The sequence below is a fragment of the Trichechus manatus genome, unplaced genomic scaffold (genome assembly GCF_000243295.1).
Source record: "Trichechus manatus latirostris isolate Lorelei unplaced genomic scaffold, TriManLat1.0 scaffold00118, whole genome shotgun sequence".
NCBI lineage: Eukaryota > Metazoa > Chordata > Mammalia > Sirenia > Trichechidae > Trichechus > Trichechus manatus.
This window is the reverse complement of record NW_004444054.1, coordinates 6,697,618-6,719,727: the sequence shown is the minus strand read 5'-3', so window position 1 is coordinate 6,719,727 and position 22,110 is coordinate 6,697,618. Positions and strand designations below refer to the sequence as shown.

The following is a 22,110-nucleotide window of genomic DNA, read 5'->3' as shown; positions in this document are numbered from 1 at the left end:
AGACTCTATCCCTTCTAGTACCTACAGGCATAGGATTCCAGTAAGCAGAGAAGGGATGGAGAGGGTGTTCTAGGTTGTGGAAACAGTATTTAAAATTTAACAGACATAATAGTGCGTTGGATTGGCGCGGTGGGCTGAGCAGCTAGTCTGAAATGTCTGGAACAAGGTTCCTCGAGGACAGAGCTCTAGAGGTAGCATGGGGTCAGTTCATACAGGAAATAGAATGTCACCCTAAGAAGTAAACAGAAAGATGTAGCAAGTTTTCACATTCCTTTAGATTTCTTTATCATTGGCCTTAGTGCCCGCACCCTACCCTTTTTTTTCAGCCCTTTGGATGAGTTCTCTGGCATCCTTTATTTTCGTGGTTGGATTATATGATAATTTATAGTTTTGGATAAATTATTCACAATGTTATTTTTTCCTACTAGGACTGCCAAAGTCTAATTAGATTTGTCTCATTTTTTTTCCCAAAAAAAATGTGTATTCCAAAAAGTCATTTTTACTCGTGTAAAAAAGTGTGATTATCCATAGCTAAAAGAGGAGTGACATTTAAGAACCTACACTGATAATAAATTAGAACCAAGATTTGTGTGTACATAAAAGTGCTATATATATGATGTGTATACATTAATATATTTGCTATATAGAAATATAGAAATCATATCAGACATTTTTCATTTTAAATAATGATTAAAAATGCACACATCATTTGATGGGTCCTCCTGAGCTGTCTTTTGTCAGTCTGCACATTGCATGAAAACAATTTGTGACAGTGATTGATTTAATTGAACCCACTCCTGAGAGAGTGATGGTTTTAATTAAAAACGTTGGGGTTTTTTTTCCCTGCATCTGAAGGCAGTGATACTGATGTGCATTACTTACAGTTCTGAGGGTTGCTGGTAATGTTAAGAAACGTCTTTTCTTTCCTTGATGCATATGCACATTAGCTTTGGTTATTTTCTATTTTAATTAATATTATGGAGCATAGCTAGGACAGAGTTTCACACAAGGACTACCCTCAAAATGTTTTTAGGAAAATGTGACAGCACAGTGAATAGAAAATAGAAAAACAAAAAAGAAGGAAGAGGGGAGTTCAGACAGAGAAGGAAGACAGACTAAGTTTCCAAAGTTGCTTAATTAAGCAGATTGTTATTGTTGTTGACTGCCCTTGTGGAGCTGGCTCCAGACTCGCGGTGACCCCATGCACAATGAAAGAAAACGTTGCCTGTTCCCTGTGCTATCATCATGATTACTTACAGATGAGACCACTGTGATCCATAGGATTTTACTGGCTGGTTTTTGGAAGTAGATCACCAGGCCTTTGTTCCTAGTCTATCTTAGTCTGGAAGCTCCATTGAAACCTGTTGAGCATCATAGCAACAGCCCAGCCTTCTCTGACAAACAGGTGGTGGCTTCACATGAGATGCATTTGACTTCTGGGTCTCTGCATGAAAGGGGAGAATCCTACCACTGAACCACCATTGCCCTCACTTAAGCAGATTAGGTTCTTAATTAGATTCTTAATGCATGTGCTTTGGAAATGAATAAAGAATGCTAGTAATTTTAGGAAGTTGAAAAATACTTCTCATTTTTCACATGGTCGGCTAAAAAATAGGGGTAGGATTTCAGATATTTACTCATTCTTCAGTTATTAATTGGGAGCCTGACTTGCAGGAATTTGGAATACATTGGTGTTGAAAGCAAAATGCCTTGGCTTATGTTTGACACACATTAAAAGAATGTTGCCAAACTTTTTACACCATCGCTTTAGTACAAAAATGAGCATGCACCTCAGTATAAGTTTGTTTGTTTCACATATGTAATATTTTCACTGCTTTATATCGGGAGGCATTTAGCGTGGGGTTCCATTTGTATCATACTGTATCTATTTCAGGTTGTGCTTGAAAAGTTTTCAAATTCTTTCGACTGGCTTCCTGTTACATCTGAATAGATTATCGTTGTTTGATTATACGTTTGTCTCTAACCACGTAATCTGTATAGGTGAAAACGTGTCATCTTTGCTATTTTCTGGATGTTTGCTGGTTTTGTTTTATTAGAATCACTTTCAAGCCATACTGTCTTTATGGGATTTTTTTCCTATACTATCCTAAATTTAATTAAAGTGGGTAATATAATTTATAAATCTACTTAACCAGGAATACATAAACTTCAACATTTTCAAAGCACTAGTTGGGAACAAGGGTCTGTACATCAACACGTCAGAATGATAGAATGGTGCCACCTTCCTCGGGTACTGCAAAAGTCCCATGTTATTGTGAGCAACTGAAGGCAACAGTGCCAACACATGTATTAAATATTAGCAAAGCTTAACTTCTTCCTTGTATGGGGGGATGATAAGTAAACAGAAAGTTTTAATGTATCTTCACCCAAGGCAATGGATTACCTCGGGGGAGAGCCACTCCACTTTGGACACCATTGCTTTAGAGGCAATGTGAGATTTTCTTGATCCTTTGGTGCTGACTTTTCTTTCACAGTGTCTTGACACAGTGCATATAAATGATTTGTCCAGCACATATTAGCCCAAAGTCAGGACTTGCTGTAGAGTGAGCAAATAAAGAGTCATGTCGTCCCCTATACGGTAGGTCTAGAAACTTAGATGTACTTGTGCCTGACTGCACATAATGTATGTGATTGTTTCATAGGTAGATTTTTGTGGTTGTTTCTTTGCTTTTCTGCTGACTATTTGATTGCATACTTTTGGCCTTTGGGGAAAGGTTGTTTTTGTTTTGTTTTGTTTTGTTTTTAAATTATTTAAGAGTCACCTCAAGCTATGGCTTGCTAGTTTTATATTGCCAGATTTTATGAGAAGTAAGAAAAACCCATAGCAAAGTTTTTATGAGCATGTGTCTATGTTCAAACAGAAACTAATGAATTGAATTCTGGGGAATTTGAGATGATATACAACAGTAATATTTGTTTTAGGTTATTTACATGTAACTGTGAAACATTATAGCTCGGCTACTAACCAAAAGGTTGGCCGTTCGAATCCACCAGCCACTTCTTGGAAACCATATGGGGGCAGTTCTACTCTTTTCTGTAGGGTTGCGATGAGTCGGAATCGACTTGACAGCAATGGGCTTTTTTTTTGTTTGTTTGGTGGTACAGTGGTTAAGTGCTTGGCTGCTTATGGAAAGGTCAGTTGTGGACTCACCACAAAAACAGCAATGAAATACTGTATGCAATATTTATTTGCATATATGTATGCAGTGTTATTTTTACTCATTCTTTGCCAAAAGGCACTAATAGAGAGATTTTATTAAAATTTCTGCTTTTTGTTATAAAACTAACATGTCATCACTATAGGAAATTTTGAAAATAATGAAATATTGAAAAACAAAGATTCAAATTACCTGCATCAAAAGACAGTCATATTTAGTATTTAGTATATGGTCTCAAATATTTTTTCCCTATGGACAGTAATTTTTACATAGTCATGCTCATGTTATATACGTTTATGTCATTACACAAAGCTTTATCACACTGAGGGTTTTTTTTTTTAAGTTAGAGTTCCATAAAGTACAATTACCTGATCAAAACTTGCAGACATTTTAAGGCTTTACTGTAACTGCCATCTTGGGTTTTCATATTATTGTTCCAGTTTTGATTCTTGCCCGCAATATATGAAATTACTGGATATTTTTCTACATCCTTCTCAGTCTTTGGAAACCCTGGTAGTGTAGTGGTTAAGAATTCGGCTGATAACCAAAACGTAGGCAGTTCGAATCCTCCAGGCACTCCTTGGAAGCCCTGCGGGGCAGTTCTACTCTGTCCTGTAGGGTTGCTATAGTTGGAATCGACTCAACGGCAACAGTTTTGGTTTGGGTTTGTCAGTATTCATTCAACAAATATGTACCGCATAGATCTTATGTATCTAGACCCTGGAGAAAGAATGGTGAATGATATCACACATTTTAATACTCTTCATGAAGCTGACAGCCAGTTTTGGAGACAGACATTAACCGTATAATGGCACTTATAAATGTGAAGCTATACCCATGAGTTGTAAAGTAAATATGGCAAAATATTAACGTGTGTTTAACTCAGTGGTGGGTACATGGATGCAGGTTGGATTGTTTTCTGTACTTTCTGATGTATTTAAAATATCTTCAAAATAAATAACTTTTATATTTAAAAAAATGATTTACCTATATTGAAGCCTGCTAGAAAAGCATTCAAAGGAAGAATATGACTTCATCTGAGGGGTCAGGGAAGGTGTCCTGAGGAAGTGTTGAGGGAACTGTACTGTGAAGGAGTAGAAGGAGTTAACTATGTAAAGAAGCATGTGTGTGTATATGTGTGTGTGTGCGTATGTGTGTGTGCGCATGTGTGTGTAGGCAGGTATGCAAGGAGACATCTTTATGCAGGTGACCATAATAGAGACAGATAAATGTAGGAAATTATGGAATATTGGTAGGAAACCCATAGTGACTCAGGTTATGCTAATTGCAGGGTTTGGGGCAGACGTAGTAGAAAACAGGACCAGGCAGATAAGATGGGGCCCTCCTGTAGTAGGGTGTGTACGTAATTCTGTAGGTGATGAAGAACCCAAACCCATTGCCACTGAGTTGACTCCGACTCATAGTGACCCTATAGGACAGAGTAGAACTGCCCCATAGGGTTTCCAAGGAACAGCTGGTGGATTCAAACTGCCTAGCTTTTGGTTAGCGCCAAACTCTTAACCACTGCGCCATCAAGGCAGTGAAGAGTTATTGTATGTTTCCAGAACTGATGGATTGGAAGAGGCAAGCTGTGGGTGGTGAGACCACCTAGGAGAGGCAATAAGGAGCTGAACTGGTTGCGGATAGTGAAAACATAAGAAGGAGAAAGAGTGGGGGGCATTGTGAAGACAGCATTTGTAGGGGTTAGACAAATCATTAGATGAAAATAAAAAGACAAGTGACCTTGGGAAACTGATACTGTTAACATAAATAGTGAAGTTGGGGGTACCAATACCTTTTGGCTAGTGTTGGTAGAGGCAAGGGGGGTTTGAACCGAAAATGGTACCAGGGGCAATTTTAAACTTATAGTACTAGATTGGCAATTTTGGTGAGGATGTCATGTAGTAAGGATTGACTGGAAATGCAGCCAATGGCAAAATGGTGCGGATCTTAGAAGATATTTTCAAGAACTTTGATCCTTTGCAACCCTTGTGTTACTGCTTTATATCACAGTATCAGCTCGGATTATGCAAAATTTGGGTGTAGACACAGCTGTGCTTAATCTTTGAAATGCTCATTTAAAATAAAAAACAGATTAGTTGGCATTCATTTTAGGTTTTTAAGATGTCTTAGTTCAACTGTTCATTTTATAGAAGCAACATAGTCAATGGTTAAGTGGGCAGGCTCTGGAGCTGAGTGGTAAGTTAAAATCTCAGGTCTTACTAGTTATGTGCTCTTTGTCAGATTAATTACTCTGTGTTTCAGTTTCCTCATCTTCAAAACGGGCTTCCTATTAAGTAGATGTGTGGTGAAGTTCAATGAATTAATTGTGTAATGTGCTTTGAGCAATGCCTGGCACCCTAGAAGAGCACAATCAGTGTTGCTATTATCTCTAAAAAAGGAAAATGCCAAATAATGTGAAACTAGATGAATCGAAACTCAGCTTGGTTTTGTTTCTTGAAATTATACCAAAGCTAAAACCAAACCAAACAAGATCAAAAACATGATTTTGTACATTAGTTGTATTCCCTTATCAGAAATGAGGTGTGGTCAAAAAGGGCTCTTTTGGTTTAAGTGTGAGGGTACTCATGAGAAAATAAGTGTCTTCTTAAGACCTTGGATATCCAGGTTAACTCATGTCTAGAAGATATAACAGCTAAGACATAGATTGTTTAGAAATAAGTAATGTCAGAACATAAAGGTTTTGCAGAAAAATTTTCAATCTCTGTAATTCTCTATATGTTTTCATGGTAATCAAGAAATCCTTCTCCCTCCCCCTTTTTTTTTCTTTCTTCTCTTCATTTTGATGTTACTTATTCTCAGTAAATAGCATAAATATGATACAGCAAAATTAAGAAAATATGTCCTCAGTAACTACAAGGTTGATATCTCAGTCAAGACTTACTGGGTGATTTGCAGATTAAAGCATAACAGTATTTTTTACCGACTAATGGACATATTAGAATTATGTGCTCTTGAAAATCATACACTATGGGAATGTATGTACCACAGTCCTAATAACCACTTTTATAGTTGTTGTTGTTTTTTTTTCCTCAGTTTATTGTGCTTTGGGTGAAGGTTTACAGTGCAAATTAGTTTCTCCTTCAAAAATTTGTACACAAATTGTATTGTGTCATTGGTCATAATCCTCACAAAGTGTTTGCACTTTCCCCCTTTCCCTTTACACCCCAGGTTCCCCATGTCCATTCATCCAGTTTTCCTGTCCCTTCCTGCTTTCTCATCTTGTTTATGGGCAGATGTTGCCCATTTGGTCTCATCTACTTGATTGAGCGAAGAAACACGTTCCTCATGTGTGTTATTATTTGTTTTATAGACCTGTCTAATAAACTTTGGCTGAAAGGGAGACTTCAGGAGTGGCTTCAGTTCTGAGTTAGCAGGCTGTCCACAGGCTATAATCTCAAGGGTTCCCCCAGTCTTTGTCAGACCAGTAAGTCTGGTCTTTTTTTCTTGTGAATTTGTTCTACATTTTGTTCTACTTTTCTCCCGCTCTGTCTGGGACCCTCTGTTGTGATCCCTGTCAAAGTAGTCTATGGTGGTAGTTGGGCACTATCTAGTTCTTCTGGGCTCAGGCTGGTGGAGGCTCTGGTTCATGTAGTCCGTCAGTCCTTTGGGCTAATATTTTCCTTGTGTCTTTGGTTTTCTTCAATCTCCTTTGCTTTTCTTCAATCTCCTTTGCTTTAGACGGTGTGGGACCAATAGCTGTGTCTTAGATAGCCACCAGCAAGCTTTTAAGACCCCAGATGCTACTCACCAAAGTAGGATATAGAACATTTTCTTTATGAACTATTATATGCCAGTTGACCTAGATGTCCCCTAAGACCATGGTCCCCAGCCATAAGCCCAATAACTCAGTCTCTCAAGGTGTTAGGATGTGTCTAGGAGGCTTCTATGATGTTGCCTTGGTCAAGTTGTGCTGACTTCCTCTATATTATGTGTCTTCTTTCCCTTCACCAAAGTTGACACTTTTCTACTATCTAGTTATTGATTTCCCCTCCCCACCTCTCCCCTCCCTTGTAACCATCAAAGATTTATTTTTTCTGTGTGTAAACCTTTTCTTGGGTTTTTATGATAGTGGTCTTATACAATATTTGTCCCTTTGTGACTGAATTATTTCACTCAGCATAATGCTCTGCAGATCCATTCATGTTGTGAGATGTTTCTTGGATTCATCATTGTTCTTTATTGTTGTGTAGTATTTCTTTGTGTGTATGTATTATCATTTGTTTATCCATTCATCTGCTGATGGGCACTTAGGCTGTTTCCATCTTTTTGCTACTGTGAATAATGCTGCAATGAACATGGGTGTGCATATGTATATTCCTGTGATAGCTCTTATTTCTCTAGGATATATTCCTAGGAGTGGGATTGCTGAATCATAGGGTATTTCTATTTCTAGCTTTTAAAGGAGACACTGTATCATTTTCCATAGTGGTTACATCATTTTACATTCCCACCAGCTGTGCATAGGAGTTCTAATCTCTCCGCAACCTCTCCAACATTTGTTATTTTCTGTGTGTGTGTTTGATTAGTTCACGTTTCTTTTAAAACCCTAGAGTCTTTTAAAAACATATATTCTAATATGTTTGGAGCCCTGGTGCACAGTGATTAAGAGCTACGGCTACTAACCAGAAGGTCAGCAATTTGAATCCACCAGCTGCTCCTTGGAAACCCTATGGGGCAGATCTACTCTGTCCTATGGGGTGGCTGTGAGTCAGAATGGACTGAATGGCAACTGGTTTTTTTTTTTGTTTGTTTCTAATATGTTTAGTCACACTGATGTTGTTATGCTGTAGTGTTCATGCATTATTTTCTGCAAGGTTTTGTTAATACTATCTTTGAAGAAAGTTTAACAGCCATTTTTCAAATTGTTAGATGTGTAGGATGTGCATAGAAACAGATATTACCATTCTTTTTAATTTCCTGAGAACTAAATGGAGCTCTAAAGGTATTCTGTTTTGAACACCTTTCATTTTCTGTATGCATACTTTTGTATTCACCTGTTTGCAAGTACAGAATTTTTCTATCGATTACAAGATGCTAGGTTTCATCATTCAGTCATGTACTACTGTTTTGACAGCATGATCAAATTTACATGTCCCATTTAGCTGTTTCGGAGAGATGTCTGTTGCCATGGCAAGGATTATGATGTCCCACATCAAAATCTAGTCATGTGATGAAGATGTGATAGAGATATGACCTTTGAAAAGCCATATGCAAATATTTGTTTTCAAAGGTAAACAGTTCTTTCTGAAGGACTGGATTACTACTGTGGTTGTCTTTTCAGGGAATCATCAGATGAGTGGTCTGTTACCATATAATTTCCCTTTTTATTTTAATAAACATTACTACACTCTCCCTCCACTCGTGTTGACAAAGAATAAAATTTCATATTGTGTGATTTTATTCTCCTTTTAAATTACAGTCAAGCGTCACTTCATGCCCACGATATGGTCTGTGAGACAGGATTTTATGTGACTTGGAGGTTGTGCGAACACCATACCATATGCAGGCAGTCCCCAGGTTACGAACGACCAACGTAAACATACAACTCGTACCTAAGAACAGACTGCCAGAAAGCCTATTATATGAAAAATTTCAGTTAAATACATGCGGTGGTTTGTAATAACACACACAGTACTTTGTGACGCTCATAAAAATATGGCACAGTTTGGACGTGTTTCTAAAGTGTTACATCCTCTATGTCCAGTTCTCTGATTAGGATTTCTGAACTCTATTATAATCATATGGGACAATGGACGTATACGTGGTAAGACGTTGCCTAAATGGCCATTATGCGGTGCATGACTGTATATACATTAATAGGATTTCCTGCATAATTTTTCTAATGTTGTACATTGTTGTTTCCAAGATGACCTCACTTTACAGTTGTTCTGTTGTACTTCACCCTGAGTTCAGAAGTAGATTTTTCCATTTTCCTGTGGATCATGCATAAGTACTACAGATACTTTCATGCAAGTTAAGGGACATTCTCCATATCGGGGCTTTTTCTGAGAACGTGTATCAAAATGTTAGTAGGAATAAAAGAAAAAACAGTTTTTTTTTTTTAGGAAATTTAAGGTTTACTTGTCAACGTAAAGAAAGAATAATGAATTAAAAAGCCTTTAATAAAGTTTCTTAGCACCAGAAGTTTGCAGAACTCTTGTGCTGCCATCCTGAAAGATAATATCAGTTTAAGCTCATAGTTTAATATTAGTTTCATGACATGGCCTGTTCTATGCAATTTACTGAAGACTACTACTGCATTTGCTTCAGCCTCTGTGATGAATATACTCCACAGGTTTGATATAACACAGAGAAATCTAGGGGACATAACATCTGACATGTTACTTGTATAAAATGCCCTCTTACTGTGAAAAAAGAAAGAAAAGAAACCAAAAAGAAAAAAAAAATTGTATCATGACACATTGTGAGGCTTACGGTTATTATGTTTGCCTTTCAGATCCCCAGCTCAAGGGTATAGTGACCAGGTTATATTGCAGGCAAGGCTACTACTTGCAAATGCACCCCGATGGAGCTCTCGATGGGACCAAGGATGACAGCACTAATTCCAGTAAGTGACAACCGCAGGCCGTCAGTTAACACAGTGTGTAGAAGATAGAGTGCTATTTAAATTACTTTTTAAAATACATCTGCAAATATTTGCTTATGTTGGTTCACTTTGACAAAATGTTACACACTAGAATATCATGGACAATTTTATTTAAAATATTTGGATGAAAATATTAACAAAGCAACAAAAGAAACCTGTGATTTTAAGACAATTTTAAGGTAATGTATTTTTTCTTCAAACAATTGTTATACCCAGGAGATTATTGTTAGTTTCATTGTCATAAAAGTCAAGGAAGTACACAGTAAAATTGAGAATATGTTCACTTTGGATGTATTATTTTCTCAGACCTGTGGCTTCTCAATGATAACTATGTAAATTCAAGAGCTACAAGTATTAGTTATCTCAAGTCATAGAAATGTAACTTTTTAAAATTCTTTGCATTAAAAAAAGATAATATATTCTCTAGAGAGGATATGGACTCTATGCTTCTAAATACATTGCACAAAATGTTTTACTACTTTATAGAAATGGGTCTGTGATATTTATTATTATTAGTATTAAAAAGCCACACACCTTCCATAGCATAAATTTTTCTCTTCATTTTACTATTTGTTTGTATGTGACTTCTTTCTATTTTTGTCCCGGTGTCCCTCTATTTTCAAATGTCTGTGTTTTCTTTCCCATTTTCTGTGTATACTGGCGTCAGGTTCCTTTTTAATTTATTTGTTCTAAAAAAGACACACGTGTGACTGCTTGGAAAAGTTAGTGAGAAGAAAAGAGATTTTATTAGCAATATGTAATCATAGGAAATATTACTAGTGATTCAGGAGCAGATATGAATCTTTTCATCCAGTTATGATTTGCATATATAACATCATTCTGTGAAAAGGATGTAGAATATGAATACGTTTAATCAAGATGTAAGCACATCCTGTTTTAAATTCAAATAATCAAATTGCCAGTAATACTGATCTAAAAGCAGCTAATGATATAAAATAGACTATTTTTGCCAGCCAGTGCGTTTGTTTCTTAGACTTTAGCCACTGCTTCATTTGTTTTTAAATTTTTCCTTCAACTTCTTTTAAATTTTTCTTTATCTACATTTTCCCTCTTTTCAATTTCTAATCTCTTTCATCTCCTTGTGTCTATTATATCTTCTTGTACTTTTAAACTTTTTTTGATTGTATTTATTCATTGGTTTATTTTTGATTCATTTTCTCTTTTGATTTAGAAAGGGAAATTGACAATTGAGACACAAGGATGAGGAGGCATTTTTATTCATAAAACCTACGTCAAACATTGTTCACTAGTTGAGATTTTGTTATTAGGTTGAACCTTTTAAAATTATCAGTACTTGACCATGTTTGACCTACAAAAAATGACAATTTCTTATAGTTAAGACTAATGCATATGTATCTCCTCAGCTTCTTTTCCCCATATCTTTAGCTCCTTATCCACTCTTTGACAAAAGCCATTTTCTTCTTCTTTTGACTTACAGTTGTGGGGTCATGCAGTTCAGATATTCATAATCCTGGTATCTTCAATGCTCTCTGATTTTCATTGACCAGAGTCTAATAGAGCAAAAAACTAATTTTCTATAATCGCTTTATGAGCTATGACACTCAGAAAAATTTATCAGACAAGAGCTTGGTATCATGCATATTATGCCTAAAATTTTTAAGAAAAGAAATAAATTGTAGCTATATGCAAATACTGCCTAATTGGACTCCTGGGGGAAAAAAATAGAGTGATTTACTTTAAAGATTTTATGAAAATTTTTCCTACCTTCGGTAATTTTTAATGATGGGAGTCAGTATCAGGTTGAGAAATGTCAAATAGACATTGTCTTTTAAAATATATTGCTTTGGAATTAAATAAGGAACACAGTATTTTCTAAATTATGAAGTGCAGATGTTGGTATTATATGCATACACACATATTTAGGTCTGGTTATCTGAATAATAAATACTAGACTGGAAAGCTGAGATACAGAAAGATACTTGACCTCTAGTCTGTAAATATTTGGGGCTTCTTTCCTCCTATAGTTTAACTCCATCAGACAAAGCAAGAATTCCTGGGAAATGGAAATCCCATCTGACTCCCACAAATGCTAGAGAGGTACAGTGCTGGAGGGAAGCAGCTCCAGTGTGAAAGCACATCAGGGCCAAATTACTGTGGCCACATTCCAGGGACTTGAATTTCTATGCAAAGATCTGGCCCACCATTTCTTTTCTTACATACCACAGTGCATTTTATGCGCACTTTAGGCCAGTTGGGTTAGTTTTGTTACCATTCCAACATTTTCAAGTCATAGCGGAACAGAATAAAACAGGGTGAGATAAAGGGTCTCTCCTCAAAAGGTTATAAAAATTATATGACTCTAAAATTTAACAAAAAAATTGGCAGGATTATAGCAGATTTGTAAAAGGAATGGAAATTAATAAGTCACTCCACTTTTGTGTACCACCACATTTTATATTGAAACACATTTTTAATTAAAAAAGGATACATTTTAATATATTTTCTTTTCTCCAGTCATTACAGCAATCTTATGAACCTTAGAAAATTGTTAGCAGAGAAATGCATTCTTTAAAAATGAGGAAATGCATTAGAAAACCTGACGGATCCTGTTTAGAGTAGAGCCACTCTGATCTGGGGAGGGGAGTAAAATAATTCATAAATGTGTTGCAATTTTTGATAATTCCCTGTACATAAAACAAGGATTGTTGTTGTTAGGTGCCATCGAGTCAGTTCTGGCTCATAGCAACCCTACGTACAACAGAACAAAACACTGCCTGGTCCTGCGCCATCCTCACCATGGTTACTATGTTTGAGCCCATTGTCGCAGCCAATGTGTCGGTCTATCTGGTTGAGGGTCTTCCTCTTTTTCACTGACCCTCTACTTTACCAAGCATGTTGTCCTTCTCCAGGAACTGGTCCTTCCTGATAACATGTCCAAAGTATGTGAGACCAAGTCTCACCATCCTCGCTTCCAAGGAGCATGTTATTTGTAAATAGAAAACTAGACAGAAGTAACCTAAAAGTCACCTTTCCACTACTAAATGTGCAGTTATTTAGAGCCAGGTAAAGTCAGAACCACCGTGCTAAGCTGCCTTTGCCAGGAATTTTCCTAGATGAGTCGAGAGCAGGGGAGCAGATCAGCAGGCAGGCGAACGTGAAGCTCATGTCTTCGCTGGTTTCCAGCCCGAGATGTAGAGATCTGTATGAAAACTGTTGATGATTGATAAACGTTCCTGATATAGCAGATGCTGTAGCCACTGGACTGCTCATCATTGGCTACCCTGTGACCTGGAAAGATCTTTTCCCAAAAAGAAGTGTGACCGCAGATGATTTCATCAGCACACTAACTTTCAGAAGTTTATTCCTTTAAATTTCTTACAGCAGTCCTTCATCTACTAAATGTCTGGATTATCAAGAACTATAGTATGTTATTAGGAGCCCTGGTGGCACAGTTGTTAAGTATTTGGCTGCTAACTGAAATGCTGGTGGTTCAAACCTAGCAGAGACTCTTCAGGAGAAAGACCTGGCAATCCGCTCCTGTAAAGATTACAGCTTTGCAGTCTTGCCATACAGGGTTGCTATGAGTCGAAATAGACTCAAGGGCACACACAACATGTTATCTCATTAAGGAGTTTCCTTGCCTCCAAGTTTACTTTTGGGGAAGCTATGTGCTTTTAAACTTCATTGTCCCCATTATCAGACTTAATAGATGCTCCAAGCATAATAATCAAAAAGCAAACCAGTTGCCATCAAGTCGATTCCAGCTCATCAAACTATACAAATATCAATATGCTGGTAACTACAGCAATATTTAAACTTCAGAAAACCAATCTCTATCACCTCTTAATTCCCCCCTTGTAACTTGATGGATAAAATTTGCCACTGACTCACAGTGAACATCACCCAGCTGGGTTTAGGGTTTAGGGTTGTGATTCTCACCTTGGCTGTTTGTTAGGGTCGCTTGAGGAGCTTTTATTAAAATTCCCTATGCCCTAATCCCACCCCTACAGATCCTGATTTACTTGGTCTGTGCCTGATCTTCCTGTTTGATAAATACAGGCTGTTTTCATGTGTAGCTAGGGTTTAGAATTACCCCTACATGGAGAACTAGAATGTTCCACAGAATAAACAAAACAGCATGAAGGTGTATTCATTGTTGTTACTCCCTAGGCTTTGTGACATCGCTTTATAAATATGTAGAATATTTTTAAAAAAGTGAAAAAATACAACGATGTTGCAATTAATGTGGGTCTCTGTGTTTGGAATTAGCACCGCAGATTGATCATTATCAGCTCTGAATGGTCTTTTATATTGCAGGGGCTGTATGGATTTGCTTTCTAGAATCATTCTGTAAATTACAATAACTTGTTTTTTATAATTCAGGTCTCTGTCAAAATCTTTTAATTTAGTGTGGTCATTCTTTACTATCTTCTCGAATTTTTCTATTTCCCAAACCACATTATTTTGGTGAGTTCATAGTGCACATGCCTTCTAGAATTATTCCATCTGGCCTATGTTAAGTATTAAAAAAAAACAAAAACCCACTGCCATCAGGTCTGTTTCAACTCATAGCGACCCTATAGGGTTTCTAAGGGTGTAAATTTTTACAGAAACAGACTGCTACAGCTTTCTCCCATGGAGCGGCTCATGGGTTCAAACCACCAACCTTTTTCGGGTAGCAGCCAAGCTCTTTAATCACTATGCCACCAGGGCTCCTTATATTAACTATATAGCTCCCACAAATACCATTAAGTCTGTATAAAGACTAGAATAGGTGAGGTTAGAATAGTTTGCACGAGCAGGTATACGATTAAATTTTCTCCCCAAAATATTAGCATATAAGTTGGGAATTATCCTGTAGTGCCCATCTTTTCTAAAGTAGAGGAGATAGTTTAGGTGTTCTAGAAGACAACAGAGACAATCTCCTTCCTTCATGAAGAAGAAATACTGAGAGTTACAATGGCCCAAGTACTCCATAGTACTCAGCAACTCCTCTACACAGAAGTTTAATATTAAATAATATAAATAAGCAAAAATAAGCCTCATTCTTCCATAAATATAAAGTATCTGAGACCAAGCCCCTAAAATCCACAGAACACAGTCCAATATTAGTTTGCATTGGGCAAAAGCTAATATTCAAGTAACTGTATATATCCTTGATTATTTTTCAGGGTTCATTACCTATGGCCACGGCCTGACATTTTTCTTTTATCATTTGTGTCCCACAGATATCATGAGATCTTGGAATCAAAACTTGTAATAACGTAACTATCTCTACCCCATTCAGAGAAAACATGTCCCAGAGAATTAAGTAGAACATAATTTGTAAAGGACATTTATAATTATATAATGAGTAGACCTATGGATTTAAGTCAGAATGCCCAGGTGTTTCATATAATTTTATTTATTTATTTATTTTTTGTGACATGCAGTTGACAGTCTAGACCTAAGATATTTTTCATACACATTTGCAACAACACGTTAGCACTATCAATGTCTGTCCTGGTGTGGTCTTATTGCTTAGAATTAGACTCAAGAAAGACTTGAGTGGGAGAAGCTAATCTCACTGTGGACAGTTAACAGTTCTCCTGTAAATGTATCTTTAATAAAATCTCCAACATCATTCAAGTTATCACTACAAATGGTGTTAGAAGACCCAATAAACTGTTATCATACGAATCCTGGTAGGGCAATACGCTAAAAAAATATTAAGATTAAAAAGAAAAAAATTCAAGCATAACATCACATCTATACTATGTGAAAATATATAAAAATATATTTTTACTTATCAGCAAGGGCCACAATTAAACATGGACCATAAGTGAATTTTTAATTTGGCACAATTGAGCACTATTCCCTTCTGTTTTGATATTCATTCATATGTTTATGAAATAATAATAAAGAAAATCTCTCTCAAAAATTTGCATGCCATTCCATTTGATTAGTTCTTTCTAAATTTAGCACACTGGCCGAAACACTTGAGTCTAATTCTAAGCAATAAGACCACACCAGGACAGACATTGATAGTACTAACATGTTGTTGCAAATGTGTACGAAAAATATCTTAGGTCTAGACTCTCAACTGCATTTCACAAAAAATAAATAAATAAAATTATATGAAAAACCTGGGCATTTTGACTTTTCTTAGCATTCCTGGAGTAGCATGTTGGTTTTGCAAGAGTATTTAGTTTGGAGATTGCCTTTTTAACATCCAGTCTATACTACATTGTGATGATGAATCTCATTCTCTGCATGAAAGACGAGAACAAACATTCAGCTTGGACTTTGTAAATGCTGCTTTTTGAGGATCTCCACAGCTGATTTCTTTTGGTATCAAATGGTGTCAGAGACTAGAATCATGATTACAGGCTGGATTCTGTTTATTATCCCATCAGTTCTTCAGAGTATTGTAGGCAGGACCACTAAGGAGATTTATAAACTGAAGCTGAGATGCTAATTTTAACCATAGCAGAAGCTTCGTAACTATAAAGAAAAAAAATGATATGATTGGGACTTCTTAGAAGACGACAACAAAGGTGTTGTTGCTTAAATAAATGAGAGAGGAAGAAGTTATGGCAATCTTTTGCTTTTCGCTGCCCATTTGTGACAGACCGTGTTTGTCTTCACAGCACTGTTCAACCTCATCCCAGTGGGACTGCGTGTTGTTGCCATCCAGGGTGTGAAGACAGGGTTGTACATAGCCATGAATGGAGAAGGTTACCTCTACCCATCAGTAAGTAACGTGCCGAAGATACTGATTATTCCTTCATTGCTTGTCAAATGACAACAAGAGCAACAACGGAACCACAAAGTTCAGTTTCTATTCATTCTGCTCTTTTTGCTTTAGTATTTAATCTATGCTAGAATACTGTAGAGGCCATATATTCATCAATGCGATGAATGGGAGGATATCTCGTATAGAGTAACATTACTGGCTTTTGAAATGGTGCATTTGCCATTTTTTAAAAAAGACCCAGTTCACAAGAAGTAGAGCAATTGTGAGAGTTGACATTAATATAAACTTTTTTATTTCTATTTAGAAATGTACTTGTCTTAAAGAATTGCTAGTGAAAGCTTATTTAAAAAAAAATGAATTCTAAAAAATAAAGAGGTGGTTTCTTTTAAAAATAAGAATTCTAATTATCTAAATATTTTACTGGAAAAAGGACTGTTTCTAACATGAAGGCCTATATTTCATGCATATTTAAGTATCTGTTTTGTGTTACTGTATATGGCCTATTATGTAAAACAGTATTACTAAGTATTCACATATAATTTGCATTCATAATGTGCCACATCACTTCCATACATTATAATGTAGTTAGAATTCATTTCTGCTTCATGTCCAAGCAGTAGAGACAGATGAAAGTACTTCTTTCCATAATCCCTTGAGCAAAAATTGATAACATTTATAAAAATTGAAAAAAATGAAACTCATAGTGTCTTAAAGAAAAACTTTCTTACTGGGTTTTGCATGTTATCTTCATGTAAAGTATTTAATACTCTGTTGTTAAATATCATCAACAGTAAAAGTATATATAAACACACACATATACATGTACATACATGCACATATATATACTCTGTGTGTGTGTGTGTGTGTGTGTGTGTGTACACACCTTGAGAACAAAGATTTGCTGGGGATCTATCATGAGATGTGATATATTTTCTTCAGCAAATTTGGGGATTGCTGTCAAAGGAACTGAAATGCAAGCTGTGATTCCCTTCCCAGTAAGCTCGAAGGCAGTCGCTTTTGTTATTCTTGAACCATCATCTGAGTTCCCCGAAGGGTTTTCCTGCATGTAGAACTGGATCCCACATTACAGAGATTGTGTTCTATTGCACAAGACGAATATGCAACGTGTTGTGTGCAAGATCAAACTAGAATTCCCTGTCACCCTCTTTCGGAAAAATCTGATACAGATTAAGATCATTTTCTAGTGATGCCTTACTTCATACACAAGTCAATTTTATTGATTTGACAAGTGTTCTGTTATTTGCGTGTCTTGCTTTTCCCCAGAGTAATCTTTGAGAGGCCCAGACATCATTCTGTGCAATATCTGCCATGACCTCTAGTTCTCTGTTTCTGCTGATGATTTTATCACATCGTTGTGTTCTGGTATAAATGTTGATGTCAGGGGGACTTTCAGTGTTTATTTTATCTTTCTGCTACTGAGGGAGATGCCTTTTCTATTTTTTTGTCATGATGTTGCACATTTATGTCCTTTGTTTGGAAAGGTAGAGTATATTACCCAGCATATGTATATTCGCCTAAAATAAAAGTACTGGTTATGTTTGGTGCAGTCTATGCAGTACAGAAGGGAGAGAAATGAGTAATGGACAAACTTCCTGTTCCAGTTCCCTGTGCTTTAACTATGGCTTCCCTGCCCAGGAATCAGATGCCATGAAGTTAGCTGTAGATTCTGTCCCAGGTGTCATCAAGGCCAATGTCAAGCTTATTATTTGACCTTTTGTTCTTTACTCTCACCTCCCTGACTCTCCAGTTACCTGGCTTTTGAGCCTCTCCCTTGGTAGCTTGATTCTCTGACTTACATTTGGTTTTCACCCGTTCCATCTTTGACTCTTTACTTCGAATCCTGGGTCTGGTAAGAGACATTCTATCTGCCCAGCCCCTATCCTAAGAGAGTACCTCAGCCCAGGCTGTTATTGTTGTGTGCCGTTGAGTCGATTCTGACTCATAGTGACCCCATAGGACCTTGTAGTTCTCAGCCATCTTGTAAGGAAGGGGCTTAACGAGATACAAATCTAAAGCTATTTCAAGTCTTTACGAACCCTCCATAAAGGGTTCTGTTTATTTTAATGTAATGAAGTTTGAACTTCAAGTATTTCAGCACAAAGAATATTTTTCCACATGGAATCATTTATTCTATAATCAGTTACTCAGAGTCTACTATAATAATAATATGGCATAGCATAATATAATGGTGGCACAGTGGTTAAGAGCTTGGCTGCTAACCAAAACCTTGGCAGTTGGAATCCACCAGACGCTCCTTGGAAACCCTATAGGTTAGTTTTCCTCTGTCTTATAGGGTCGCTTTGGGTTGGAATCGACTCAGCAGCAACAGTTCTTTTTTTTTTTTTAATATAACAATTATTGTACTATGTATAATAAGACTAATAGCTATACTTATAATAAAACCAAAACCCGCTCCTGTCAAGTCCATTCCAACTCATAGCAGAGCAGAACTATCCCATAGGGTTTCCAAGGCTGTAAATCTTTATAGAAGCTGACTGTTAACATCTTTCACGTGCAGAGCAGCTCGTGGGTTCCAACACCCACGTTTTGGTTAGCAGCCTAACGCTTTAACCACTGCACCACAGGGCTCTGTAATAGCTCAAATTTATATGTATATCCTGCCTAGTGCTGTTCTTAACATCTTATATATATTGACTCATTTAATCCTTACAACAAATTTATTGAGTAAGTACTATTAGATGAGACTAATGTACAAAAGGGTTTAAGAATGTGTCTAAGATCATCAAGTTTAAAAAAATAAAAACCAAACCCGTGGCTGTGGAGTCAATTCTGAATCACAGTGACCCTATAGGACAGAGTAGAACTGCCCCATAGAGTTTCCAAGGAGCAGCTGGTGGATTCAAACTGCCTATGGATTCGAACTGCCAGTAGATTTGAACTGCCAGTAGATTTGAACTGCCAGTAGATTCGAACTGCCAGTAGATTTGAACTGCCAGCTCTCTAGTTAGCAAGCGAACGCCTGGTCACTGTGTCACTAGGTCTCCACCATCCAATTGGTTGATGGAAAAAGCAGGATTTGAGCATAGTTAATCTGACTCATTATATTTTTTTTGACAGCTTTTATATACAGTTTCCACATGCCAGACATTTTTGTAATCTGATCTGACACCTGTTCTACCAAGAAGCTATAAACACATGATGTTTAATGAAAACCTTTAGGGAGTTGTGACCTAAGAAGTAAGGTTAATTTTAGGGCAAATATCAAGAAGTATACTTGGAAAGATGATTTCTTCCTTCAGCGATTTTAGAATGAAGAAATATACATGGTAGGAAACTCTACTGATCAGGCAAAAGTTTGATATTATGTACCGGATGTTTAATATTCTTCAAATTAAATACATTTAACATTTGAGTTTTAAATTGTAAAAGCTATGATGAATATTGTTAACCCAACTAAGAAGTTTTGAACTAAGATGAATTTTTGTTTTTTAAAGAAAACTCCAGTCAAGCTCAAATTTACAGAAAAAATTTACTAAGGATTTCACTCTGGCAAATTATGTAGTAAGCTTCAAGCTTACGCCTACTTCAAAAATACCGCTTAAATTTTGTGCAATGTAAACTGTAGTTCAAATATTTTAACTAATTTATAGATTTAGAATGTACGCAATAAAATACTCAGATCATTCATAGTGAATTTTGTTGATTGAAAATCATACCAGAGATTTGATTTGAAGTGTTTATTTCTCCATTTGTATTTCAAGAATAACCATTACCATCCAAATAAAGACATTCAGTGTGTCAGATAATTCCCGCTCTGGGGGACAAAAACGTGTCTTGACTGAGATGTAAGTAATCACACTTCCAATGCTGAAGATGCTTGTTCCGCCTGGAATCTTCTCTGCAATATGACAATAGTCATTTCTTTCGTGGTCATAACAATTGTAATATGTTCCTTGATGATGTATCTCAAGAGATTTAATGTCAGAAATAAACTGCTTGAAGGTAGAATGCAGGCTGCAAGGTCGTGGAACAGAGACTGATAACGAAATGCTTTTGTTAAAGAATTAGACAGTTCAAATGATCTTAAGAAAAAATGTATTTAACCAACTATAAATTACTTGTAGTGGTGAGAGGAATACTGAAGTTGTTGTTTTTCCAAACAACCTGTTACTTTCAACGGCTAAGAAAATCTTTCATGGAAAGCCAAGGTTTTGAATGTGAATTCTGAACACTGAAGAGAAAATTGAAATGAAAATATCACTCATAATTTGGGCAAAGGTAAAGATACTTGAAGTCAGAATATGTTTTTGGCAAAAGGAAGGAAAGAGGGGCTGGGGAGAAAGGAAGAGAAAGAGACTGATGATACAATAGATGAAGCCTTGGGTGGATCCGAACACCTGTGTCCTAGATCTCCCTCAGCAGCTGTGAACACTTTTGCAGATCTCTCTGGGTCTCATTCTCCTCGTATGTAAAGTTAAAGGATTTCCCTGGATGTTTTAAATTAATTAAGGGTTTAAAATTCTGGTTTTTGTCTGACTGATTTGTCTAAATGATAAGGTAAAAAAAAAAATAATAAAATGTATAAAGATTCATCACTGTTGTTCTCTCACCGGCAAGCAAATGTTTGTTACCCAGATGCAGGCGTCTGGTGGGTAGTAAGTCCTGGTGTTGTCCTGAAATTGATATTTTGTCTGAATCTCTTAACCAGCTGGTATAAATGGTGAAAGAAACAATTCCTTTTCACGTAAATTTTTAAAAATTAACCAAGAAAATCCACTACCACAGTGTTTCACAAATGTTAGTGCTCATAAGAATCACCTGGAATACCAGGAAAAATGCAGATTTCTGAAATCAACCTCTAGATATTTTAATTCAGTGGGTCGGGTGGGAGGCCCAGGAATCCAAAGGTTGACAAGGATATTTCCCTGCCCACTTTCTACCCCTGCCTGTGATTCTAAAGTTGTTAGTCCAACAATCCACAACCACACAGTAAGCATTGTTGCAATAGTCTAGCGGGAGGTCATGTAGTGGGGGATGATGGTAGCTGTAGACCAAGGTGGTGAGCATGGACTTGGTGGAATAGCCAAGCTCTGAAGCCAACATTGAGTAAACGAACAGATAAACAAACAAAAATATTTTGTTTGCCCTACCTTCATCTACCTCTAAATTGAAGTTTGCTACAATTTGATGCAGCTCTGCACCATTCTTCATTAACACCCAAAAGCCCTGGAAAATCTGGTTACTGATCACCTCTGTATGCTGGCATCAACTCACCAAACCATAACAAGATACAATAAATGAGTGCACAGGGAAAAAAAAGAAAGAAATGCTATATTGTCTAAAATAGGCATTTTCCAGGACCCCAAAGTCTTATATACTTACATGAGATAATTTTCTGATAGTACAGTCATATATTTCAGGAATATTTTCATGAATTACTTGTACGAAGTTGGTTCCACCTTCTCTCCTCTGTGCCTGCAGGCATCTCTTACCAAGTGTCCTGATTTGTCTTGCAGCTTGTCCTCAATTTTCATCCAAGGACACCCTACACAGGAAAGCCCCAGAACTCCCTTCCTCATTGTGCCATTAATTATAGGTCT

The 22,110-nt window shown here is 36.7% G+C and overlaps 1 protein-coding gene across 7 annotated transcripts in view; it reads left to right on the top strand.

Moving 5' to 3' along the window:
* FGF14 (fibroblast growth factor 14) overlaps positions 1 to 22,110 on the top strand; it is a 729,160-nt gene that overhangs the window by 543,209 nt on the left and 163,841 nt on the right. For 6 of the 7 annotated variants that reach the window (XM_023738533.1, XM_023738532.1, XM_023738531.1 and 3 more), the window contains 2 exons: positions 9,661 to 9,771; positions 16,422 to 16,525. In XM_023738533.1, coding sequence (XP_023594301.1) covers positions 9,661 to 9,771; positions 16,422 to 16,525 — 215 coding nt within the window. The remainder of the gene's footprint in view (positions 1 to 9,660; positions 9,772 to 16,421; positions 16,526 to 22,110) is intronic. The other variant, XM_023738530.1, reaches the window with a different exon arrangement.